This window comes from Ruditapes philippinarum, unplaced genomic scaffold, assembly GCF_026571515.1.
Source record: "Ruditapes philippinarum isolate M1 unplaced genomic scaffold, ASM2657151v2 ctg4870_1_1_1_1, whole genome shotgun sequence".
NCBI classification, from domain to species: Eukaryota; Metazoa; Mollusca; class Bivalvia; order Venerida; family Veneridae; genus Ruditapes; species Ruditapes philippinarum.
The window spans coordinates 1-23,254 of NW_026857436.1; the positions used below are offsets into that span (position 1 = coordinate 1).

At 32.8% G+C, this 23,254-nt stretch overlaps 2 protein-coding genes across 2 annotated transcripts; both read left to right on the forward strand.

The window, feature by feature from the left end:
• Positions 1-1,506: 1,506 nt before the first annotated feature.
• LOC132749740 (uncharacterized) lies at positions 1,507-5,343 on the forward strand. The gene is made up of 6 exons (XM_060739636.1): positions 1,507-1,734; positions 2,030-2,181; positions 2,589-2,733; positions 3,108-3,203; positions 3,819-3,926; positions 4,437-5,343. Exons 1-6 carry the CDS (start codon positions 1,660-1,662, stop codon positions 4,716-4,718), a joined length of 858 nt encoding a protein of 285 aa, XP_060595619.1. The 5' UTR covers positions 1,507-1,659; the 3' UTR covers positions 4,719-5,343.
• An 11,963-nt stretch (positions 5,344-17,306) lies between these two features.
• LOC132749741 (uncharacterized) lies at positions 17,307-21,613 on the forward strand. The gene is made up of 6 exons (XM_060739637.1): positions 17,307-17,749; positions 18,627-18,790; positions 19,533-19,725; positions 20,101-20,202; positions 20,388-20,477; positions 20,752-21,613. Exons 1-6 carry the CDS (start codon positions 17,480-17,482, stop codon positions 21,013-21,015), a joined length of 1,083 nt encoding a protein of 360 aa, XP_060595620.1. The 5' UTR covers positions 17,307-17,479; the 3' UTR covers positions 21,016-21,613.
• The last annotated feature ends 1,641 nt before the right edge of the window (positions 21,614-23,254 follow it).

Below are 23,254 nucleotides of genomic sequence, written 5' to 3' on the forward strand. Positions count from 1 at the left end.
TGAACTTTGAATTGCTTTGTCTATTGTTTCGTTGCTTCAACGCACTGTCTCGTCACTTCGACGCATCGTTTTTGGTCTAGTCCGCTTGGTGAATTGTTTATTCACTTTTTATCATCATCTCTGCTTCGGCGATTGTCTTATCGGGTCTTTGTATTGCATATATTGTCTTGTCACTTTGGTTTCTTGTTTGCTCGTGATATTGTCTCATCGCTTCGGCGAATAGTTTTTAAGCAATGAGACTGCGCTAAAGTGACTTACCGAAAACGCAATGAAATCACGCGACAATACTTTGAAGTAACAGCGCGTTGTTAAGCCATTAGACGATGCACAAAAAAAAAACGACACAAAAAAGGAAATAAAAGAAAGGACAACAGAAACGTGACAATGCGCCAAAGCGACAAGACGATACGCTGAAGCTACGAGACGATACGCCTAACGCATCATTCGTCATCCAGTCGTCTCGCAGCTTTGTATCAGAGGTCTCTAAAGCGAAGAATTGATGACCCTAACAGTACACCGTAATTCATAGATTATCAAATACCTATTAAAATCATGATTATTGTATTGTCAATATTTAAACAAGAGGTTTATAAATCACCTCAATGACTGATTGATTTGATTTTATATCGTGCTGAATACAGTGACAAAAATATCAAGATTTTCATTTTCCAAGTTTTAAATAAAAAAATCATTCACTAATTTTTATAATTATTACCATTTTTTCTAGTGGCATAGTTTTAAACACTTGATGCTCGAACTTACTAAAATCAACACAAATCAATTTGATAAGGTTTGTTTTAGATCGTATAAAAACTGTAGAAGTTTTGCCACGGTGTTCATATGACTTGTCCTGTAAAATGATGGTTACTGTATCCCAGATGACCGATATTTTAAATTGAACTAGAAAAGACCTACATTTTGAGCAGGTTGGAATTTGACAGGATAAAATTGTGGTTTCTAGAGTGTCATGGAATTTTTCTTTGATCCAAGCTTATCATCAAACTGTGAACAAAGCTTGATTACGATGCAATTGAAACTTTGGCCATCAAATGTGTTTGTAGGATTTCATGGAGAGATACAATTTACATCGACTTAACCTTTCATCCCCTTCCATACCATTATCTTTACCCACTGTATTTTAAAACGTTCCTGTATATAAACTATTATCGGATATCTTACTGCCTTCTATGATTACATAGATAAGATAAGTATTTAAAATTTACTTTAAATTCACAAAATTTGACTTTAGTTTTTAATGACGCGATAGAGATTAAGGATTAGAATGACTAAAATCGTATTATTATAAACTACCGTACAGATATACATAAAAGTGGTGGACTTTATCATGTTACAAATGCGGAAGTAAATAAGAATTAAATAAAATTTCTTTTTTGCATTTCCAGAAATCATAGCATAATATATTACGTTGTTCTCAACAAGGAAGAAATAATACAAGACGTGTTTAAAATCATGGAACCATGGGGAAATTTTTTGGTATTCGAAGCTTATGTCTGGTGTTTGAGAAAGGAATGTCATCGGATTTGAGGAATCTTTGTTATGAGGCAGAAAAGGATGTCAGCATGATAGAAGGAAAAATTCATTTAGGACACAGGAAAAAGATAGAAACCAATTAAAAAATTGATTGATGATGTAGCTCATATGAGAGTATGTAAGCGAGAAGAGGTGAAGGAAGTGCTATCGATATTTAACGAATACGTAAAACCATTCTTGGAGGTATATATATTATACTATTTATGTGTTGAGTTAAACAAAGAGTTGCTAAATTGTTTCCAATTAGCCGGGGTTTTTTTATATATAACACAGGGTAGAAGAACTACAACTCCCGGCGTGGGTTTGTTTTGTATACAAAATGTATTTAAATAAAAGCCTAAAAACATAAATACTTAAAAACTTTTTGTCACAGTTCTCATGTCACCGACTCTCAAATTCATATATCAAGTTAAACTGTATTAATTAATAAACACGCTGTTAATACATTAACAATGAATTGTATATTGTCTGTTTTAAGGAGGAAGAAAGAAAAAAATCTGATATTGATAAAGGCTCAAAGAAAGATCCTGTTAACAAAGATGATGATAACTTCAGTGGAACAAACGAGAATGAGAAACAAAAATTAGATAATAATACCCTACAAACAAAACATCTTCAGGATATGAACACGTAAGTTCAGATATTACAGTGATTATACGAATTATGCTCGTAATAAGCTTTGTGTGCCATATACTTAACGATACTGTAGGACCATTGTATTTTTTGAAAATTTTCAACAATATTGCGAGACTATTCAAAAGATATACATGTAATATGTCTTACCCAAAATATATTCACGGAATTAAATTTGAAAATGTGTTTTTTCCAATATGACTTAAGAAAAGAAAATGGCACTTAACATTCATTGTCATAGATTTTATTGTGTCAGAGAGATGCATCAGATATATATTTACATTATACATAGTTTGTATCTAAAACATAGTCATAATTTTTTTTTCAAAAGGCTATCCCCCAACACCCTTTAAACAATTCTTGGATACGGTACAATATAACACATTTTTGCTGTTTAACTTCAGACCAATAAAAAGAGGAATAGAAGGACTTGTTGATGCATTTCGAGAGCTTTTCTTGAATGGTCATTGGAAAACACTTTTTGATGATATCTCGAAACACACAAATTCCCAGCATCTGAGCACTGAATGCATTATGGAAATAGTAAAGGTAAAACATTTAAAAATATATATGAAAGATGTAAAAGAATCTTTATCTTGATTTTTTTACCGATGACGAGTGGATTGGATTTTTCCAGGCTACGACCTTAAGAGGCGCGGCGGCACCATGTGTTACTTTTTTTTAAGTTTATATATCCAAATTATCTAATTAGAAATGAACAAAATTTGCAATAGTTTATCTTATTCATCACTAATAATATTCGAACGTGTTAGGCTTTCATTGTATAAAAGGTCTGGATGTACAAGATAAAGAAATACAGATGACTCTTGCATATATTGTCCTTCTACTTATCGTATTTTAAACTGTTTAAAGTGACTGTTAAATTTCTATTCATTAAAAAGCAATTTACTTATATTCAACAGAAAGCGTTTAAAATAAGTAAGATTGAGGCTGCCAATCAGATAAGTTTTGCCGGACAGTGTGCAAAACAGATAGTAGAGACTGGGGAGACTGGGGATGTACGTATACATACTCAGATTTATTTTTATACCTTCTTTTACTTTGCATTGTATTAAATCTGTGTAGTTAAAATCTAATGTTATTTGCCAGACAAATATTGGTGTGTTTATGAAGTATCATAGAAATCAGGAAAAAAAATGATATGAGCCGCGTCACGACAAAACCAACATAATGGGTTTGCGACCAGCATGGATCCAGACCAGCCTGCGCATCCGCGCAGTCTGATCAGGATCCATGCTGTTCGCTATCAGTTTCTCTACTTGTTATAGGACTTGTAAGCGAACAGCATGGATCCTGATCAGACTGCGCGGATGCGCAGGCTGGTCTGGATCCATGCTGGTCGCAAACCCACTATGTTGGTTTTGTCGTGACGCGGCTCAAATTGCTAAAGAGATGATAAATGTGTAACACCTCTCACGCCTTTTAGTGGAGTTTATCTGTTAATATTTAAAACGTTTTGGATATTATATTCTAAAGGAAAAGTTATTCTAACTAATCATATTCATGAAAAGTTTCGTGTAACATGCGGTTTTTTTATATCTGAAAATATTTGTGCAAAGTCCATTAATGAGTGTGTTCGAAATAATTAATTAATTGTCCTTTACTTTCTGAAGGTGTCTCCTGACAATATCCATTCTTCAAAGCATATGGAATCCTCGGACGAACTACTTCGTAGATATAGATATATACATGCAGATATGTCAACAGAAAGGCTTCAAGGAGTAATGTTCATTTCCATATATTTTTTCATTTTTAATGAGTGTAATTTTAAACAGTGCGAAAAAAGTTTTGATCCAAAAGGAATTAATTTGTATTATTGTCTGCCAATGAACATATTGAAGGTAGAAAATTAATTTAAACAATATCCCTCATTAATTGTATGTGTGCCTTTAAATTGTATTAAAAAGTCTAATTTTAAGAGCATACTCCAGTTCTAAAACTAACAAATACAGGCGTCGTATGAAAAAACGTGGTGGTAACCCTATAGGTGTCGAATCCACAATCCCTGTACTGATAGGCTTACAAATTCACCACTACGCCACCGCTTTCCTTTAAATGGTTATTTTGATTTCCTTAATTTCGGCTTTTTAAATATGTATTGTACGAAACGGTATTTCTTCAAACTTAAATGGTTTTAAAGAAAATCCATTTGATTGATTTAATTATCAAGACATTACCAGCTATCCTATTTTTAACGCGTTATGACAATGCTTATATTCTCTTTATTTCAGCTTCTTTTACAAGAAGTGAAAACATTCCTTCTTGACACTTACAATATTAAGATGGATGGGAATAAAAACCTTGTATTGTTCACACGTGACTGTGCTGCCATAACATGGTTAATGTGTGTTGAGGACCCACCAATTGATATGGTATATGACAAATTTTCAGACAGAATGGACGAGAACAAATATGACATTATAAAAGGAAAACCATTTAAAAACATTGTGTGGCCTGCATTACAATTTGAAGGCGCTGGAAGCATGTTATCAAAAGGAGTAATATGGTGTTAATAGTTATGATTGATATAGAGTCGAAATCGGAGACGACCAGAACAGAGTAAAAAGTTATTTGCTGTACATACCGGTAGTTAGTTCATTGATAATATTGCAGGGCTTTTTTCCACAGGTTGGGGAAGCAGCCATGTCCTTAATTTTTGGGGGAAATTACACGGTGTATTTGCAAAAGGGAAAAAAAGCTTAATGTAAATTTAATTTTTTGGGAAAACTGCATGATTTTAAAGAATTTCTCTTTGGAGAAGCAGCCTTATACCGGCCCCTGCAATAGATGGTTAAAACCCCTGTATGGATATATTTTAAATTCATTATTTGCCAATGTCCCTAGAAAAAATGTAAAAAAATAAAGATTTTCTTTGATATTTTAACATACGTTCCCATTTCTTTTCAAACTCCAAAGGTGTACATTTTATGAAAGTGATTAAATATCAGCAGACTATTGATATCGCTCTAATTCGTTATGGTAGAATAAGTGTACTGTATGGAAGATTTTTCTTTTCACAATCAGTTAAACGAGAATGTTATTTGTTTATTTTTGCGATGATATCTACAAAACACAAAGATTCATGTCTTGTCACAATTAGAGTTTTAAACTGTAAATATATTGAAGGACACTACAAAACCTAGGGTAAATGTCTCTCTTTATCGTTAATTTGAACATGTATCTTATAAAAATAAAACCATTGTATGTTATATAGCGTTAAGTTAGTTTATCATTAACCGCATAATACAAAACCAGGAAGTAAAATGACAGTATATGTTCCATGAATTCGTGTACTTTTCTTTTAAAATCTGCTTATGTTAAACTTTATTCAAAAGGTTATTGCCTTATACATGTAACTTAAACTTTGTTGTGTTGACATACAAAGAGTTGATTTTATTGATAAAACTGTACACGTAGTACAACTGAATGAAACGAGAAGCAGTCAAAAACTTACGGTGTCCTTATCGTGCCATTTAGAATGTCGTCCGTCGCGTCTAAGGGTAGACACACGACAATGCGAAGTGACATCGCGACAATGCGAAGCGACGCTCGACAACGCGAAGCGATATGCGACAATGCGAAGCGACGCTCGACAGTGTCAAACGATATGTCGCACTGTCGCCTAGAAATGTCGCGGTAAAAAAAGGGCGACATTTAAGAAATGTCGCTTCGCGTTGTCGAGTGTCGCTTCGCATTGTCGAGCGTCGCTTCGCGTTGTCGCGATGTCACTTCGCGTTGTCGCGATGTCACTTCGCGTTGTCGCATTGTCACTTCGCATTGTCGAGTGTCGAGGTTGGTAGAAGTGCATACCACGACACTCGACAATGCGAAACGACAACGCGACAATGCGATACGACGCTCGACAATGCGAAGTGACACTCGACATCGCGAAGCGACATTTTTTAAAATGTCGAGTAAATGTCGCGTTATTTTTATGATTTTTACACCGCGACGCTCAACATTGCGAAGCGACACTCGACAATGCGAAGCGATACTCGACAACGCGAAGCGACACTCGACAATGCGAAGCGACATTTGGAATAATATCGTATCGCATTGTCGTGCGTCTACCGGTGCTTGGTCAGAATTTACTAACTCACCGACAAACGGTGCGATCATGGAAGGGGTCGCACTAAACTGCTGACGAATTAGCTGACGATATAGAATATATAGGAAACTGCTGACCAGTTAAACAAAGAAGGATTATCGAAAACTGCTGACCAGTTACACAAAGAAGGGAAACATTGAAGGTGTCAAATTGCCGTTGGTGATATTACAGGCGAGGTCGAGAAATACTTGATAAAATGTTTTTTCAAGATGTCAATATTACAAATGATACATATTAATTATAAAAAATTCAATTGATTTATACTGTAATATTTCTCAATTTATTTTGATATAATATTTTATTTAAGTACCTTAATGAATTTTCTTCAACGTGTTATATATTGGTTAAAATTTTAAAAATGTAGTCAAAATATGATGTACGAAAAATCATAATTTGTTTCAAGTATGTATAAAACTTTAATACACTTGTTACTATATATAGTAACAAAATTGCCTATGATTTCAACTGATTATGAGTGTCACGTGACCTATTATGAGTTTGCGGCCCGGGCCGAGAACTAGTTATCAGCCCGCAGAACATGTACACGTGCACAAACTGAAACAATGACGTCATATTTTACGTCATCAAACAGTTAACTGTAAAATTGAAAGTAGGTTGTCAGCACGAATCGCTTTATTTTTATTATGAGAGCTTAAGCGTATTTTAGTACAAACACATTTTTTTGTTACTATTGAAATTTGAAGAAATAATACGACAAATTTATTCCGAAAAAAATGAAAATAAAACTTGCTTCTAGATTCTACTGCTTGAACACACAAACAGTAAACATCTCTGTACAGAACAGTAGAAGAGTAGACAAGAATGTCAACAAAAGAACTTTGTTTGTTTTTTTTTTCTTTTCTTTTTTTAAATGCTACTATTAGATCATCCAAGTGTATTAAAGACATTAATACACGTCAGAGTAGGGCCGGAAGGTGATAATCGGCCCTAAATGAATAATGGCCTCGGGCTAAAGCCCTCGGGTCCATTATTCATTTTGCGGGCCGATTATCACCTTCCGGCCCTCACCTGCCGTGTATTAACCTCTTAATGCATCATAGGTTAAAATATATACATGTACATATACGTAATGTATATTTTAACAAAAATATAATTATTATGTCGTATTTAGCGCAAATATGAAATAAAGTGATTTATCACACACCCGTGCCGATTTTGCGACTCCGTAAATATGGTATTGCACGGCCGTGCATATATTTTGACGTGACGTCATTAGCGTTATACAAACATAGTGTAATGACGCGCTAAATGTTAGCGTTATACTATAGGCGCGTCAATGAAAAATGACTCTTATTTCTCTTTAAACGGTCTTTATTTTGGGTATGTGATAAATAGAATATTAAATTCGTGTAAGTTCATTACTGAATTTATTGCACTCGTTGAATAAAATAATATTATGCTCGCCAGAGGCTCGCATAATATAATTTTATTCAACTCGTGCAATAAATTCACTATTGAACTTACACTCATTCAATATCCTCTATTTCTGTTTCCTTATTTGTTGTTGTATAATTGTATAAGTAATATTGAACAAAAATTAATAATGTGCTAATTGTTATAGTTAATAAGCTTTTATTACATTATAAACAACATGTTTCCACAGATATCCATTAAACTGATAATTTATCGAGATCGATATGCCCCAAGGTCATATTAAAATCGATTTCACACGCGACGTGTCATTCTTGATTTATCTATGACAAAATACAATAAACAGTCAAAAATATGTTTATTAAAATGCTGACCATATTGTAGAATCTGCTGAAAAGTTAGATATTAAAACAAATTATCATCCTAGGACAGTAACAGAGATAGTGATGACGTAAACAATCAAAACAAACGAAAGAAACAACGTACTGTCCTAGGATGATAATTTGGTCTTAACGGTACATGGGAAAGTCCAAAAACGGGGTTATCTGGATTATTATCCGATATCGTAAAAGTAAACACTTACAAATACTATATAGCATTATTCTTACAGTATCGTTTGCGTATTACCGTTATGGTTCTGTCGGTAGATCGAAATTATTTGTAACTTTTAGAGTTTTGTTCTCATAGGTTCGAACCCCAAGTAGTGCCATTTTATAACCACAGGTTTTTCTTCTTGCTCTGTTTTTTTATCATTATAATTATTCATTTATTTTCGTTTTCCTTTTTGTTTTCTTCTTATGATATATATTTTATAGTATATATTTATTTTTTATTTCTATTCTTTTTTCTTTTTGTATTTTTTGATCACAGTGAAATAAAATATTCGATCTCATATTCATGTATGCATAAAAACCGGTCAAACAATTGACTGTTCTGAGGTAAAAAAAATGTACCAGTAGTCGAACTTCTGTCTGTACGGATAAACTCATTACTGACACGGTTGCTCTACCTGCTGCGCTAACAAGACATATGATAACATGTAGTTTTATTTTCATTTTTATAGATTGTGGCATTGATCTGCCTAACCTATTTTTCGCATTGTTATTGGTCTTTGTTATGTAAACAAAGGCTCAAGTTATCATCCTAGGACAGTAGTGACATATTTGTATACGATACACCAACAGTAAGTAAAATAAATAGTGAAATGAGTACTAATGGAACTTTTCAACAATCATTTACTGGACAATTATTGCAGTCACCTCCGTATCAGTATAATCAACAATATCTTGGTCCACTACCGCCAGGTACACCAATGATGAATCAAGGTACAAACCAAACTCCACCATGGGCTATAGCTATGATGGAAACTATGAACTCCCGTCTTGATAAAGATCGACTCCCGACTTGATAAAATTGACAATATTGAAAAAAGTAGTAAACTCAATGTGCTTGAAACTCAATGATCTAGATATTAAGGTAAAAAGTATAGAGTCGCGAGTTTGCGATGTAGAAAACAACAGTACATTTATCAGTGAAAAGTATGATAAGCAAACAACAGAATTAGCGTCAACTAAAGATAGTGTAAAGACCATGCAAAATCATGTGACACGTTAAATTCTACAATCAAAACATTAAGTAAAACCCAGGTAGAACTTAGAACACGCATCTTGGACAACGAATTTAGAAATATGAAGGACAATCTAATATTTTATGGCTTACCGGAAGTACATACACTCACCGAAGCATCCTGTTATTAACAAGTTCCTCTACAAGTAACACTGACCAAAAAATATTAATTTTCGCCAACACATATTATACAGCAAACAGACCCTAATTCATGTCCTCTATTTGTAAAGAATTTATTAAAAATCCATTAAAAATCAGTACTGAGATAGAGTTTATAGAGCCCATCGCCTTGGTACACTAACAACCCCCGAAAATCCAAAGACCGATTGTTGTGAAAATTTCACAAGTATAAAGTCACAGAGAAATAGTAAGGAATACAGCTTTCCATATGAAGGATGTCCTTAAAAACATAGATAATGGTGTTGGCAGTACAAATACCCAAAGAGTGGCGAGATGCCATTGAATGCTTGAGCCAGAAAGAGCATTAAATAGAGCAAGAAAGTATTTTGAGAAATAATAGAACGAACGAGAATAAAAGCATTTTCATAAATAAAAGAAAGGTATATAAGATATAAAACTTAGATGTAAACGTTTATTCAAAAAGACAGAGGGGAAACGAGTGTCAAAATTAGCAAAATGTAACCCAAAGTCTTTTTTGGAGAAATGTGAGAACACAATACAGGCAACCTACTATAGAAAATAGAAACATAAGTATTGATGATATGTATATACATTTTAATAGTTTGTACGGTTCTACACCACTGTATGATCATGAAAATAATGATGTACATAATGATTACATATATGATAATGATTTAGATGTTGAATTTACATCGATGGAGATAAAAAATGCAATATTTTCGCAAAACAATTCCAAATGCCCAGGTACTGACCATCTGATTGCAGAAGTATTTAAAAATTCAATTGATATAATTTGTCCATTTCTCACACGCTTTTATAATAAAATATTTAATGATGGCGTATTTCCTGAATGCTGGGGAGAAGGTATTATAGTACCAATTTTTAAAGGTGGAGCTCATGAAGCAAAAAACTTTCGCGGAATTACCTTAAATAATATTTTGTCCAAAATATACTCAAAATTATTTAATTTTATCCATGAAATATGGTGCTATATCAGTCAAATATATTTCATATTTTTAAAAAATAAATATGAAATAAAAATATGAAAGTGGGCGGAGTTAAAACTCATATTTATTTTAAGGGACTTCTTTCGCCATTTTGTTTGAAAAATCTGATAAATAAAAAACAACTTTTTGTTGAATTTTGCTTTGAAAACTATCTAGAATGATAGAAAATGGTCTAACTAAGAAAATTAATCTGAACACCAATATCTTAAATTCAGTTATTAACGCTATACAGACGTTTAAACAGTTGTTTACGTGACGTCACAATGTAGCGCCAAATATATCGCGTGCAAAACAAGACGCAATAATATATTACTGCGCGCTGTACAATTGCAGTTGCGTAGCAAGCAATAGATTTTTCTTTGATAATGAAATTAAATAAAAAGGTTATTTTTTCGTTTTTCGTGAAATATGGTATATATTTTCACTCAACATGATAAAATGCCACATATTTTCACTCGCCGTCCCGGCTCGTGAAAATATGTGGCATTTTATCATGTACAATATCCTCTTAGTATTGATAGGGTTTTATTATGGAGAAAGTTACTGAATGAAAATATAAGTACAAAATAAGTGCAATCAAGTGCAATCAAGTCAATGTATGGTATTGTTAAATCTTTTGTTAAATATAAAAACATGCATTCTGATCTAATTAATTCTAAGATTGGAGTAAAACAAGGAGATCCAGCAAGTAGCATATTGTGTTTATTTTTTCTCAATGATATATTAAATAATATAAATAGGAACATTCCTGGTATTGTTAACATTGATGATATACAGGTATTTTTGTTGTTATTTGCAGACGACGCTGTAGTTTTCACACATGATCCAAATTCATTACAATCTATCTTGAATGATATAGAACATTATTGCAATATGTGGAATCTGAAATTAAATGTATCTAAAACAAAAGTAATGATTTTTGAAAATGGTAGACATACATCTTATGATTTCTTTTTGTATAACACTAGAATTGAAATTGTAGAATCTTTTAAATATTTAGGTGTGTATCTTTTTAAAAATGGGAACTGGAACAGAACTCAAAAATATATTGCGCAACATGCGTCATATTCACTACACAATCTATTTATTGTATGTAACCAGTTGGAACTTCCAGTTTCCCAAATGATAAGTTTATTTGATAGTATTGTTTTACCAACATTAAATTATGCTGCAGAAGTGTGGGGGCATCATGCTGGTCCGAACATAGAAATTATACATACAAAGTTTTGTAGAAGATTGTTATGTGTGAAACAATCAACCAATGTAGATGTATTATATGGTGAACTTGGTCGTACACCAATGTCCATTCATAGAAAACTAATATTGATCAAATACTGGTTAAAACTTCTTAAACTTAATGAAAGAACTATATTGTATAAAATTTAACTGTATAAAACTACGATGGTGAAAACGCGACAGTACGATGGTGAAAACACGATAGTTTGTCGCGTTTTCATCATCGTAGTATCGTACTGTCGCGTTTTCATCATCGTACTATCGCGTTTTCATCATCGTACTTTCGCGTTTTCACCATCGTAGTTTCGTGATTTCGCGTTTTCACCATCGTACTATCGACTATCGCGTTTCAGATCAACACATTCATAGGCGATGGCCCTAACGGCATTCCGTAATAATCGCCGTAAACAAGCTGTTTATTTACGTATGACATCATAATTTACACTGAATATCATGTTATACTATCCTATGATGTCACAAAATTAAAACGAGAGATTGCATTAAAATTACATCTTTTTAGCAACTTTTTATTCGAGTAGCTATCATCATGAAAATCAAAGTGCTCCGTGGTTCGTTGATCATGTTGCCATGGTGATCGGCGCTTTGCGAATATTACTTTTATCATGTTTTTTAATTTAGAAATATGTAGCAGATAAATACTTAAGTAAAGTATTAAATCATCATATTGATATGTCTGCTTAAAATAATTTTATAGCCTTGTCTACGAACTTTCCGGACAGCCCTCGTATATAGGGAAACTGCTGACCAGTTAGATATATAGAGAAAAATATATTTTGCCGTGAAATTGGAATTCATTTTTATTATGTATGCAAATTCAATTTATTTTATAAAATTATGTCGACATTTAATTAAGTAAAAACACTGCTGACCAATTTAATGTTATTTCAAATTGATTTAAGCCGTAAAACTCTTCTTATTCTATATGGTTAGCAAATTTAACGCTCTTTACATTCAGGCGAGAAAATGCTGACCAGTTAAATATATACACATGTAGTAGAATCTGCTGACCAGTTAGATATATAGGGAAACTGCTGACCAGTTAGAAATATAGAAAAAAATATATTTTGTCGTGAAATTTTAATTCATTTTATAATGTACGAAATTCAATATATTGTATAAAATTTTGTCGACATTTAATTAAGTTAAAACACTGCTGACTTATTTAATATTAATTCAAATTGCAATTATTGCTTTTGAAAATACATTTTTTTTCCGTTACAAGATTTTTCTATTGAAATATCACTAACAAGAGATTTTGATAAAACTCATAACATCATAATTCTTTATAAAACATTAATTCAATTTTTTGCACATCTTTAGAGGTATAAAAAGCTGTTTAATATATCCTTTTAAAATCACGGATTTATATTACATGTAGTAATGTAAATCCGTGTTAAAATGTATGATATTATGGTACTTTAAATGTATATATTAATTTACATTTGTAGTTTATAAACATAGTCATATAAATGCAAAAATTAAAAATATAATTAAAAGAATAAAAGTAATTTCCCATCTTTTTATTACCCGCTACGGCGTGTTTATATAACTTCACACCTTCAATGTTTCCCTTCTTTGTGTAACTGGTCAGCATTTTCCGATAATCCTTCTTTATTTAACTGGTCAGCAGTTTCCTATATATCTATATCGTCAGCTAATTCGTCAGCAGTTTAGTGCGACCCCTTCCATGATCGCACCGTTTGTCGGTGAGTTAGTAAATTCTGACCAAGCACCGGTAGACGCACGACAATGCGATACGATATTATTCCAAATGTCGCTTCGCATTGTCGAGTGTCGCTTCGCGTTGTCGAGTATCGCTTCGCGTTGTCGAGTGTCGCTTCGCATTGTCGAGTGTCGCTTCGCAATGTTGAGCGTCGCGGTGTAAAAATCATAAAAATAACGCGACATTTACTCGACATTTTAAAAATGTCGCTTCGCGATGTCGAGTGTCACTTCGCATTGTCGAGCGTCGTATCGCATTGTCGCGTTGTCGTTTCGCATTGTCGAGTGTCGTGGTATGCACTTCTACCAACCTCGACACTCGACAATGCGAAGTGACAATGCGACAACGCGAAGTGACATCGCGACAACGCGAAGTGACATCGCGACAACGCGAAGCGACGCTCGACAATGCGAAGCGACACACGACAACGCGAAGCGACATTTCTTAAATGTCGCCCTTTTTTACCGCGACATTTCTAGGCGACAGTGCGACATATCGTTTGACACTGTCGAGCGTCGCTTCGCATTGTCGCATATCGCTTCGCGTTGTCGAGCGTCGCTTCGCATTGTCGCGATGTCACTTCGCATTGTCGTGTGTCTACCCTTAGACGCGACGGACGACATTCTAAATGGCACGATAAGGACACCGTAAAAACTACTAAATCAGCCGCTGAAAAGAAGAAATGTTTGAAAAAGACCACATTTAAAGGCATATCAAAGGGCATTAACAGAAAAAAAGAGAAAGCTGATTCATAAAAGCCATTCAACCATGAAGTTTCAAACTGTTATAGCTTACAGAAAAACAAAAAAAAAACAAAAATAAGCATAACAAACAAGGGGAATTTGGTATAAAATTTCTTCCGGTAGTGGCATGAAAGGTACAAGTTCAAAAAATATAAACTCTAAAGAAAGGTACAGTGATCGGAAGAAGCAAGTGCTTGTAATTGCAATCAGGGTACACAGTGAATCGAATACACCCGCAAGACCCGGTACAATGATTTCGTTTATCTACTGTGTTATTAACACCTACAATTTTTAATCACATGATGACAATTATAAACTTATCTAATCAAGACTTAATTCAGGTAACACATAGCTAAGTCGTGCGAACGATATAATTACATGGTGCGCATGAGATACTTTGTCGTGCGTAGGAGTACTTATTCGTGCGCAAGAGGTAATTAAGTTGTAAGCATGAGATATTATGTAGTGCACTCGAGTTACTAAGTCGCGCGAACGAGTTACTAAGTCGTGCGCACTAGATAATAAAGTCGTGTGCATGAGTTACTATGTGTTGCGAACGAGATGAATACTAGTAAGTCGTGCGCACCGTGGCATATACACACCTATGCTTAATAAGCTTCACCTTTGACCTTATGACTTGAAAATGAGAAGTTGTCATCTACTTGCCTGCCAAGTAACATAAACAATTGCTTATTTATTAAGGATTATACATTATGTGTCTCTGTGGACTTGACATTATATCTAATGACATCGAAATCAATAGGATTTTCTACTGGCCATTTAGGAACTAAAGGCAATCGATAAATAAAAACATACTCATGTCACCTTTGAGCCACCATACTTAATTGGTATACATGTATTGGTCAAATTCTAACAATTTCAAATCCATTGTATTTCATAGCAAAACTGATTTACAATGATGGTAGCATACAACTATTTGCAGCGACTTTAAACTCACTGAAATTTTAGTTTATAGGTACATGCACTGTATAAGGTTCATGACATGCGAGAGAAAAACTTCGTTTACCTTAACTTTTTATTCTGTTTTATAAAAGATGATGTTTTTCTAATTCGAATATCAAAGTTTAAATAGATTATTTTAAAGAAATTAGCGGATAGGGTACTATACTACAGATAATAATGTACAACACGTTGTGTCTGGTTTTTACGTCTATTCAAGACATCTAAAGTTTATATAACAAAACATAGGAAGTGACGTACTTTAACGTCACGCATGCGTTGGCGTCATTTAACGGCACATGAATATGAGCGCAATTCCCAACAGAAATAATATCGTAAAAGAGTCAGGCAAGTTTGTATATAAACAACGTATGTATCTTCTTTCACATCTGTTGCTGTAACTGTACTAAATTGTTACGATATATATTTGTAAATTTTTTAAAAGAGCGAATGGCGCATGCACGAAATCATTGAACGGTTAAAAACCTATTTAAAATACCTCCATAATATTTCTTGATAAATTTTATTCTGTTTACATATATAGATCTTTATTCATGTGTGTTAAATAACAGAGACAATCTATGTGACAATTCTTTTGAGAAACGACCATGAGATTATGAAAAAAAAAACACATAAATTTTTTTTACTGTTAATAAAACATTATACATATATATATTACACCCTTTAAAGGCACACTAAACCTAAGGAATCTATATATTTTTAATTCTTTAGAAATGTCAAACATGTGTTAAATAATGTTTTAATAATGGATTAAGAGCTTGTTATATATTTAACAAATGAAATAAGCAGCAGAAATGTGTCTTCTTAAAAGTAGCAAAAGTAGTATTGTAGTATTTTGACTTCCAAACAAAATACTACATCACTTTAATTATATTAATTGCCAACAGAGCTAACGGAACAAAAGGTAGTTCATGCTGTTGTGTAATATGATATGTTTTCTCGTTCAGTCTAGTCACGTAGGTTTAACTCGGTGTCTAGCATGCTTTGACATGTTCAGGGTATCGCATTGTAACATGGCCGGCAATTGGCTGAAAAAGTTCAGGGAAAACCGTATGATTCAATTAATACATGAGGTGATTGCATGAAAATGGGGTATTTTTAAGTACTATAACTAATTTAAAAAGTAACACTACATTGTTTTCTGAAGAAAATGAAATATTTCATGAGTCTCTATGATCATTTTGACTTGGATATTTGCATTTATAAAAAGTGTATGTCAGTCCTGTGATCAGCAGAAATTTTCAATGAAACTTCCCTTTGAAGTCATTTTGCAAAAATTTTGGTTAGCTACCCCTGTATATTTTTATGTGTCAAGTTTTTCATTCTGCTAGAAAAAATCACCTCTTTAGCATGAAAACTCAATTTTAAGGTAGGATTAGGGACCATCTCTTATATTGTAAGTCTATGGGAATATCAATGTGAGTGTCTGACCACATGTGTAGTTAGAATAAAGCTTTTGTTTATTCAATGGTGAACCATCGACTATTCAGGTGATAGCACACATGTACATGGTAAATTAGTATTATTTTGGGACTGAAACAAGGTACAAAAGACATAAAAATGATAACATTTCTGAGAAAATTATTGATGTATTTTCCGTACAGTTATATATAATACACTGCCCAGCTGATCTGTGGCAATAAAAATTGTTCACATTCGACGTAACGAGTGATTCATTGCAATGTGTGACTCTGTTTTGGGTTTTGTTTTCTTTGTAAATCATAGGATAGAAATATGTCACCTAGGTGCTTATATTATTCTTGTTTCTAGTGTACATATTAGATGCATCTCAAATGCGGCAGATTTAGAAAATGTGTAGGAAAATATAAACACGGAAAGATCAAACTACTCCTAACTGCAGTTCGCCTATCAACAGCACTATATATATATATAACAAGAAAAATAACTATTCATTGATAGAAACAGCAGACTTTTTAATAGCAAATGATTATCCAATTTTCTTCATAAAGTCTGGGATACAGTCGCTTTTATGTAAACTGTAAGAGGAATTTGAACAATATATTATTGAAAAGTATAAACATTATTCGTAAAAAATACTCAAGGTTGATTCATTAACCACGTTCTTTGGGTATTTACACGTTTTCAAATATTAAATTTACCAAACATTGTGAAATGATCGATCGATTGATGTGTTATCTTGGTTAGTACTGCGTGTTAACATACAATACCAATCCAGGAAGTATAAATGAAGTAGTTTTCCATGAATAAGACAGTATTTCTTTTAAATTTAATTTGTTAAAACTGTATTTTCATGTGAACGGAACAAAAAGGAATAATGGCGACAAGTATTACTCTGCAGTTACTGGACTATACTGTAGACCAAGAGTTTAGTAAGGCAAAAGCATTATGTGAGGAAGCAACTGTGGAAATTAACACACTCGTAGAAAAAAAGGGTAAACAATTCACGGCCAGTCAAACTGAAGCTATCGAAAAAGTTCGAAAAGTAATAAACAATTTGGTTACCAACCAGACAAAGTCCGCTAAAGCAAATGCATCGTCAACAACTTCGAAGTTTACTCAGCATATCGTCGCAACCTATTTTAAGGTGTGTGTTTATTGTTTTATTTTAATCTTGTTTCTGTTTTATTTCGTTTTAAACTTCATCGTATAAGTATAGCAATATGGTGTAGAAAGAATAAGCCTTGAACTTGGGCTTTTATTATGGTACTGGATACGTGTACTTTGTGTAAAATATGATTCATGTCATATTAACAATAAAAAGAATTCAGGTCAGAAAACAATAAAAGTACTTTGGACAGGCAATAAAAATCAAATACTAGATAGGCAGTAAATTGAAAAAAAAGCATTCAAATAACTAATAAATACCATATACATGTACTAGTGCTAATTTATAGAAAAAAGAACAAAAGTAAAAGCTGTTACTTCATTAGCATAAAGTTAGCAGGTCTTTTTTTCTCAATACAAACAACAAAGTGAAATGATAATAGTGTGTGACCTGTATAAAAGTATTTAATTTGTTCTGTATAAAAGCAAAAGTAATTGAAAAAAAATCATTCAGGAGAATAAACAATTTGCTATATCATCTTAAATACATGTATACAGGGGCAAACTTGTCAACATGAGTGAAGGAAACTGTGAAATATATGGTATAAACTAAAAAATAACACCTATAAGATTGGTTAAAAGCCTTAATCAAGTGCATCTCATTGATGCAAGAACACTCAATAAAATGTAGCCATTTTTTGTAATGTAAAAATGGTAGATAACTTTGTGGAGAGGTAAGAGTTAGAGGAACGTTACATGATAACTGGTTTTTTAAGCCTTCAGACATGTGGTGTGTCTAAAATGGATTTATGTAGAACTATAAGTTATACCAACATGTTTGCAATCGCAGCTTTTTAAGTATTAATATATTTTAGGTATACAATTGTAAAAATTGTGTTTTTTCTTCCAATAAGCAGAAAGGCGAAGCATCAAGTCAAAACTATGAACAAAAGCCCATCACTGATCAGGGCATGCATGGAAGTATCCACAAAAAGAAACATGATACGAATAGACAGTCGGACGGACCACGAGGGGCACAACAGATTGATGCAAGTGAAGAATATAAGAAAAATCAAGCAAGGTAAATAAGTATAAAGAATTTTTAAATATATTGATATTTCACTCACGACATTTTTACACAATGTGTTATCCAATGTTCTGAAATTAGTACAGGTGTGTATTTACATAAAGTTCTTTCATATTTAGTTTATAAAAAAATATTTTAGTTCGATTGTGTAGGAAGCTATACATTTATTGAAACACGCTCGAACCAACCAGTACTAAGTAAGTAATGCGTGTAAAGTTTCTTGCTCACGGAAACAACGGGGTAATTGAACCCACGCGGCCAGCAGTCATTAGATTACCTGTCCAACACGTTAACCACTCGCCAACGTCTCCACTTTGATAACAAAACCTAACATAGGTTTATAGATAAATCGTATGCAAACAGCACATTGATTAAACAATAAGATTTTACATGCATGCATAAAAGTATGTAATGAGAGCATATACAAAAAATGAGAAATGTATCAATGTAACGAAGATAAATACATAGCCTACATATATGTGGTAGATTTTGATATTTCTAAATATTCATATGCAATTATGATTATAAAAATATTAAACATGGTAATTCCTATTTGATAAAATACAGTATTTGAATTTAGTATTTTACATTTTCATATATCAAACATTGGAAATAGAAATTATAAAAGAAATATTTAATAGATCATGCTTGATATATAACAATTGCTTTTTTCACAATTTGTACAAGTATATTTGGCTAAATAAGAGGGGTTGTAATTTTTGTTTTTAACTCTCAGTAAACAAGCAAGCCATGCACTGAGGCTAAACAACCCTGACATTGCTGACCTTAGTGATGCGAACAGACCAACCAAAATAGCTGAAAAATTTTCCGAGCTCTATGATAATGAGTGGACAGAGGCGTTTGAATCACTTTCTAAAACAGAGAGTTCGGAAAAAAGAAACATTGAAACCCTCCTAAACATTGTCACGGTAACAACATATTAAGACTAATCTTAATTTCTTTTGATCGACTTTTTACTTTTGTCATATTCTTGAATAGTGTTGATATCATCTTTATGCAGAAAAGACACAAGACTGGCGTTCAAAAGTTTCGTTTCTATATTTCTAGATTTTTGTCTTAGTGAGAACTGATACAGATAGCCCGAACATAGGTGGGTATAAAAGCACAAGACAATACTACTATTCCATAACATTGACGTTCATGTAACATTATTGTGGTGTTATAATATTAAGAAAGTATTGCTAAATACCATTATGAGTAATCTTTATTTATTGATAAACTGAAAACGTGTAATATAAATTCATGTTCTAAGAGACGTAAAATCCTGATTACTTTTACTTTAGGGTGCGTATGAGTTTTGTCGGGTAGAAGCAGATAGGCAAATTGACAATCTACAATCAAACTGTATAGAAGTTTTTAAAGGAGAAAAAGTATCGCCATCCCGAGTAAGACCTGATTTTCTGTTAGCTTTCAAACGAATTAATAATCGAGTGTGTTTATTTGAATAAATTTGTTTTATTAACAAAAGCCTTTGGAATAACCTCATAGGCGAGCATCATAAGTTATTATAGTTCTCATTTTATATAAAACGTCATATAATTAATTCATTAATATTTTTATTTAATTCTAGAAGTATACAGATCCGCCAAATGATAAAGGTAGAGAATACCTAGTTCAATACCGGAAAGGCATCGCCCAACTTTCTTTGCAGAATTTGCCGGTAATATGTTACATTTGGAATATTGTGTTTAAAGATCATTTTCAAACTGAAGTTTTCGCGGTTCTAAACAAATATTATATGAAAGTCACTCGTAATAATAAAACTATTAAAAGTCGCTATTGTTTAAGATATTAACACTATTCAAAGAAGTGAATAGTTTTATGACAGCAAAAACAATCTCTGTACAATATGTATCAATTATTTTACTGATCAATTTTCTTTCCTATTTCACATAATAAACGCCTAAGATTAATTATGTATCTTTAAATTGAAGGGCAAGTTTAAGAATGTGATGAAAATCAAATACAATGACGAGAGAATAATAGCTTATGTAGATAAAGCCGTCGAGCTGACATGGTGGATGGCGGTTCAAGACCCTCCAGTTTACATGTGCCCGACTACAACACATTTCGATAGCAATCTTTACAAGCCTTATACTCAGTCCGGCAAGACACCAGACTTCTTCGTGTGGCCTGCTCTCAAATTATATAAGGATGGTGGACTGCTTATGAAAGGTGTGGTACAATACAAAAACTAAGAAAGGATACACAGATTCCATGGCATTTTTTATGTCGGGAGTGAGGAATTTTCCGTCCATGACGTTTGTAAATAGCAATTTAGCACAATGACAAAAATGGATTTGTTTGATAAGTTAAGATTTTCTTATGCGTTACAATTGTTTACACGATTCTAACGAGGAAAAATAATGACAATTATGGTAGACAGCATTGTAAACGTTGTATTAATTGTGTATTAATAGTAGATTAATTGTGTATTAATAATGTAAAGTTTGCAGACTTCTTGTTGATTATTCACCAAAATGTGGCCGCTTTAAAAAAAGTAAATGCCAGCGACTAATAAGATATTTAATGACTTCTTGTCCCAAACATTACGATTATTTACGCTTCAAATGACTGGATGTAACTGTGTTCAAATTCAATATATTCAGTCACTTATTCATTATTAGAGACTGGATGAAAAGAATAGGAATGATACTTAAAATGAAAGACTTACAACAAAATCCAGAACACGCGATTTTTACATCTGCACCTCATGTTCACACAAATACTTTACTTTATATTAACTTTACTGTAGGAAGCGTATGCCGGAGTAACATAAAATTTTGACCCTGTTGACACATTGACCCCAAGAGTCAATTCTAAACGTTGAAAATTGACTTTGGTTATTTTTCAACATTGAGAATTGACCGTGTCAACATTTTAACTTTAAATTTTGATCAAAATTCGTTTAGATTTAATCAGTTTTTAAATTTTGATCGAAAATTGGGTCATTTTTAACGAGTTAAATTGAAGTTAAAAGTTATTTATCGTCAAATTGTGATAGGCAAACACTTGAACCAAAAACTTGAAACAAAAAGTCCAACAAGCTTCTAAGAAATAACTTCACAATGCCAAGTCCAGGCTCAAACTGACAACTCCTCGGAAATCGGCAATATCATTTTTTGATGGACAGGGAACTGTTAACTTAATCTAAAGATCCATAATTACTAAAAATCATTGTTTATTGTTTGGAATAAAATATACAATTTTACAAAATAACGTATTTATAATTATATTAAACAAAGTTATCTGTTTCTATTTTCACAGATTTAACGTTTTTATTATTATTATTACTTTTATTCCTTCTTTCTTTTCTGTGGCCACAAATTGATATTATCATGTCCCGAAAAACGAAAGTATTGAGTAATCCGAAGCGTGACGTATTTGGTCCTCCCTTTTTATATGAAATAGTTGTAGTGAAGTGAGGATGTATTTTTGATACTCAGGTGAAACACTTTTTATTTTATACTTATCATCATTCTCTTTTAAATCAACACTATACTATACAGATCTAAAGAAACAACTTAAAGAAATACGGTATGCATTTTGGGTTTGTTTGTTTTTTCTTCTTATATACCTTACACCACTTTACAACAGTTTTTCTTTTATACAGCGGTGAAAAAAAGTAAACCAAACTTGTCTGTATCAGTATAATCTGTTTTCCGCAAATAACCTCAAACGTCTCAGATGAATGACGTGTTGGCCCGCGATATTAACTTGTTTTAGTGTGGATAAAAAAATGACACAAACTAGCTGACTGAAATGTCTGAACGGAGCGAGTTTTTGAGTATTGTGAGTTTTCATATACACATTATCATTAAAAGTACTTAAACATGTTTGCCATAAAATATAAATTCATAAGAATCAGGTCTAATCGAGTGTTCCCACCGACAAGCTTCGCCTATGACATATCAGTTCCAGGTATGAAAATCTGAAGAAAAGGTTGATCCCTCGGCTTTAACAACAATAAAATTACACGAAAGTTGCAGACCTGGTTTGATTCCGGAGTCTGTTCATAATTGAAATGGGAAAGCGCAGCATTACTCACGCCCCAAGCACGGACTTAACAGGTATTCAATCTTCAATACTTTACGCGCTGGAATCAATGATCCCTGGGCAACTTATAGCTGACACGCGACACCCGCACCTTCTGTTGTAAAGTTAAAAATCTGTGGAAAAACCTACTTCATCAGCTATATAACAGGAAGATCAACCCCGCAGTAGCTGCTTCTGGAGCGACTTTCCGCATTTATTAAAAACGCTGGTATATCTTTTAATTATTATTGGCAATAGATGGTAAAAAACTGCTTTCATTAGGATATATCGGGGATGGCGGAGAAACATAAGTATATATACAATGTATACTGCATGTAGTTCACCATGTAAACAGTAAATAGCATTCAATAATATATACCATGTATCCCATTGTTTTTTCTA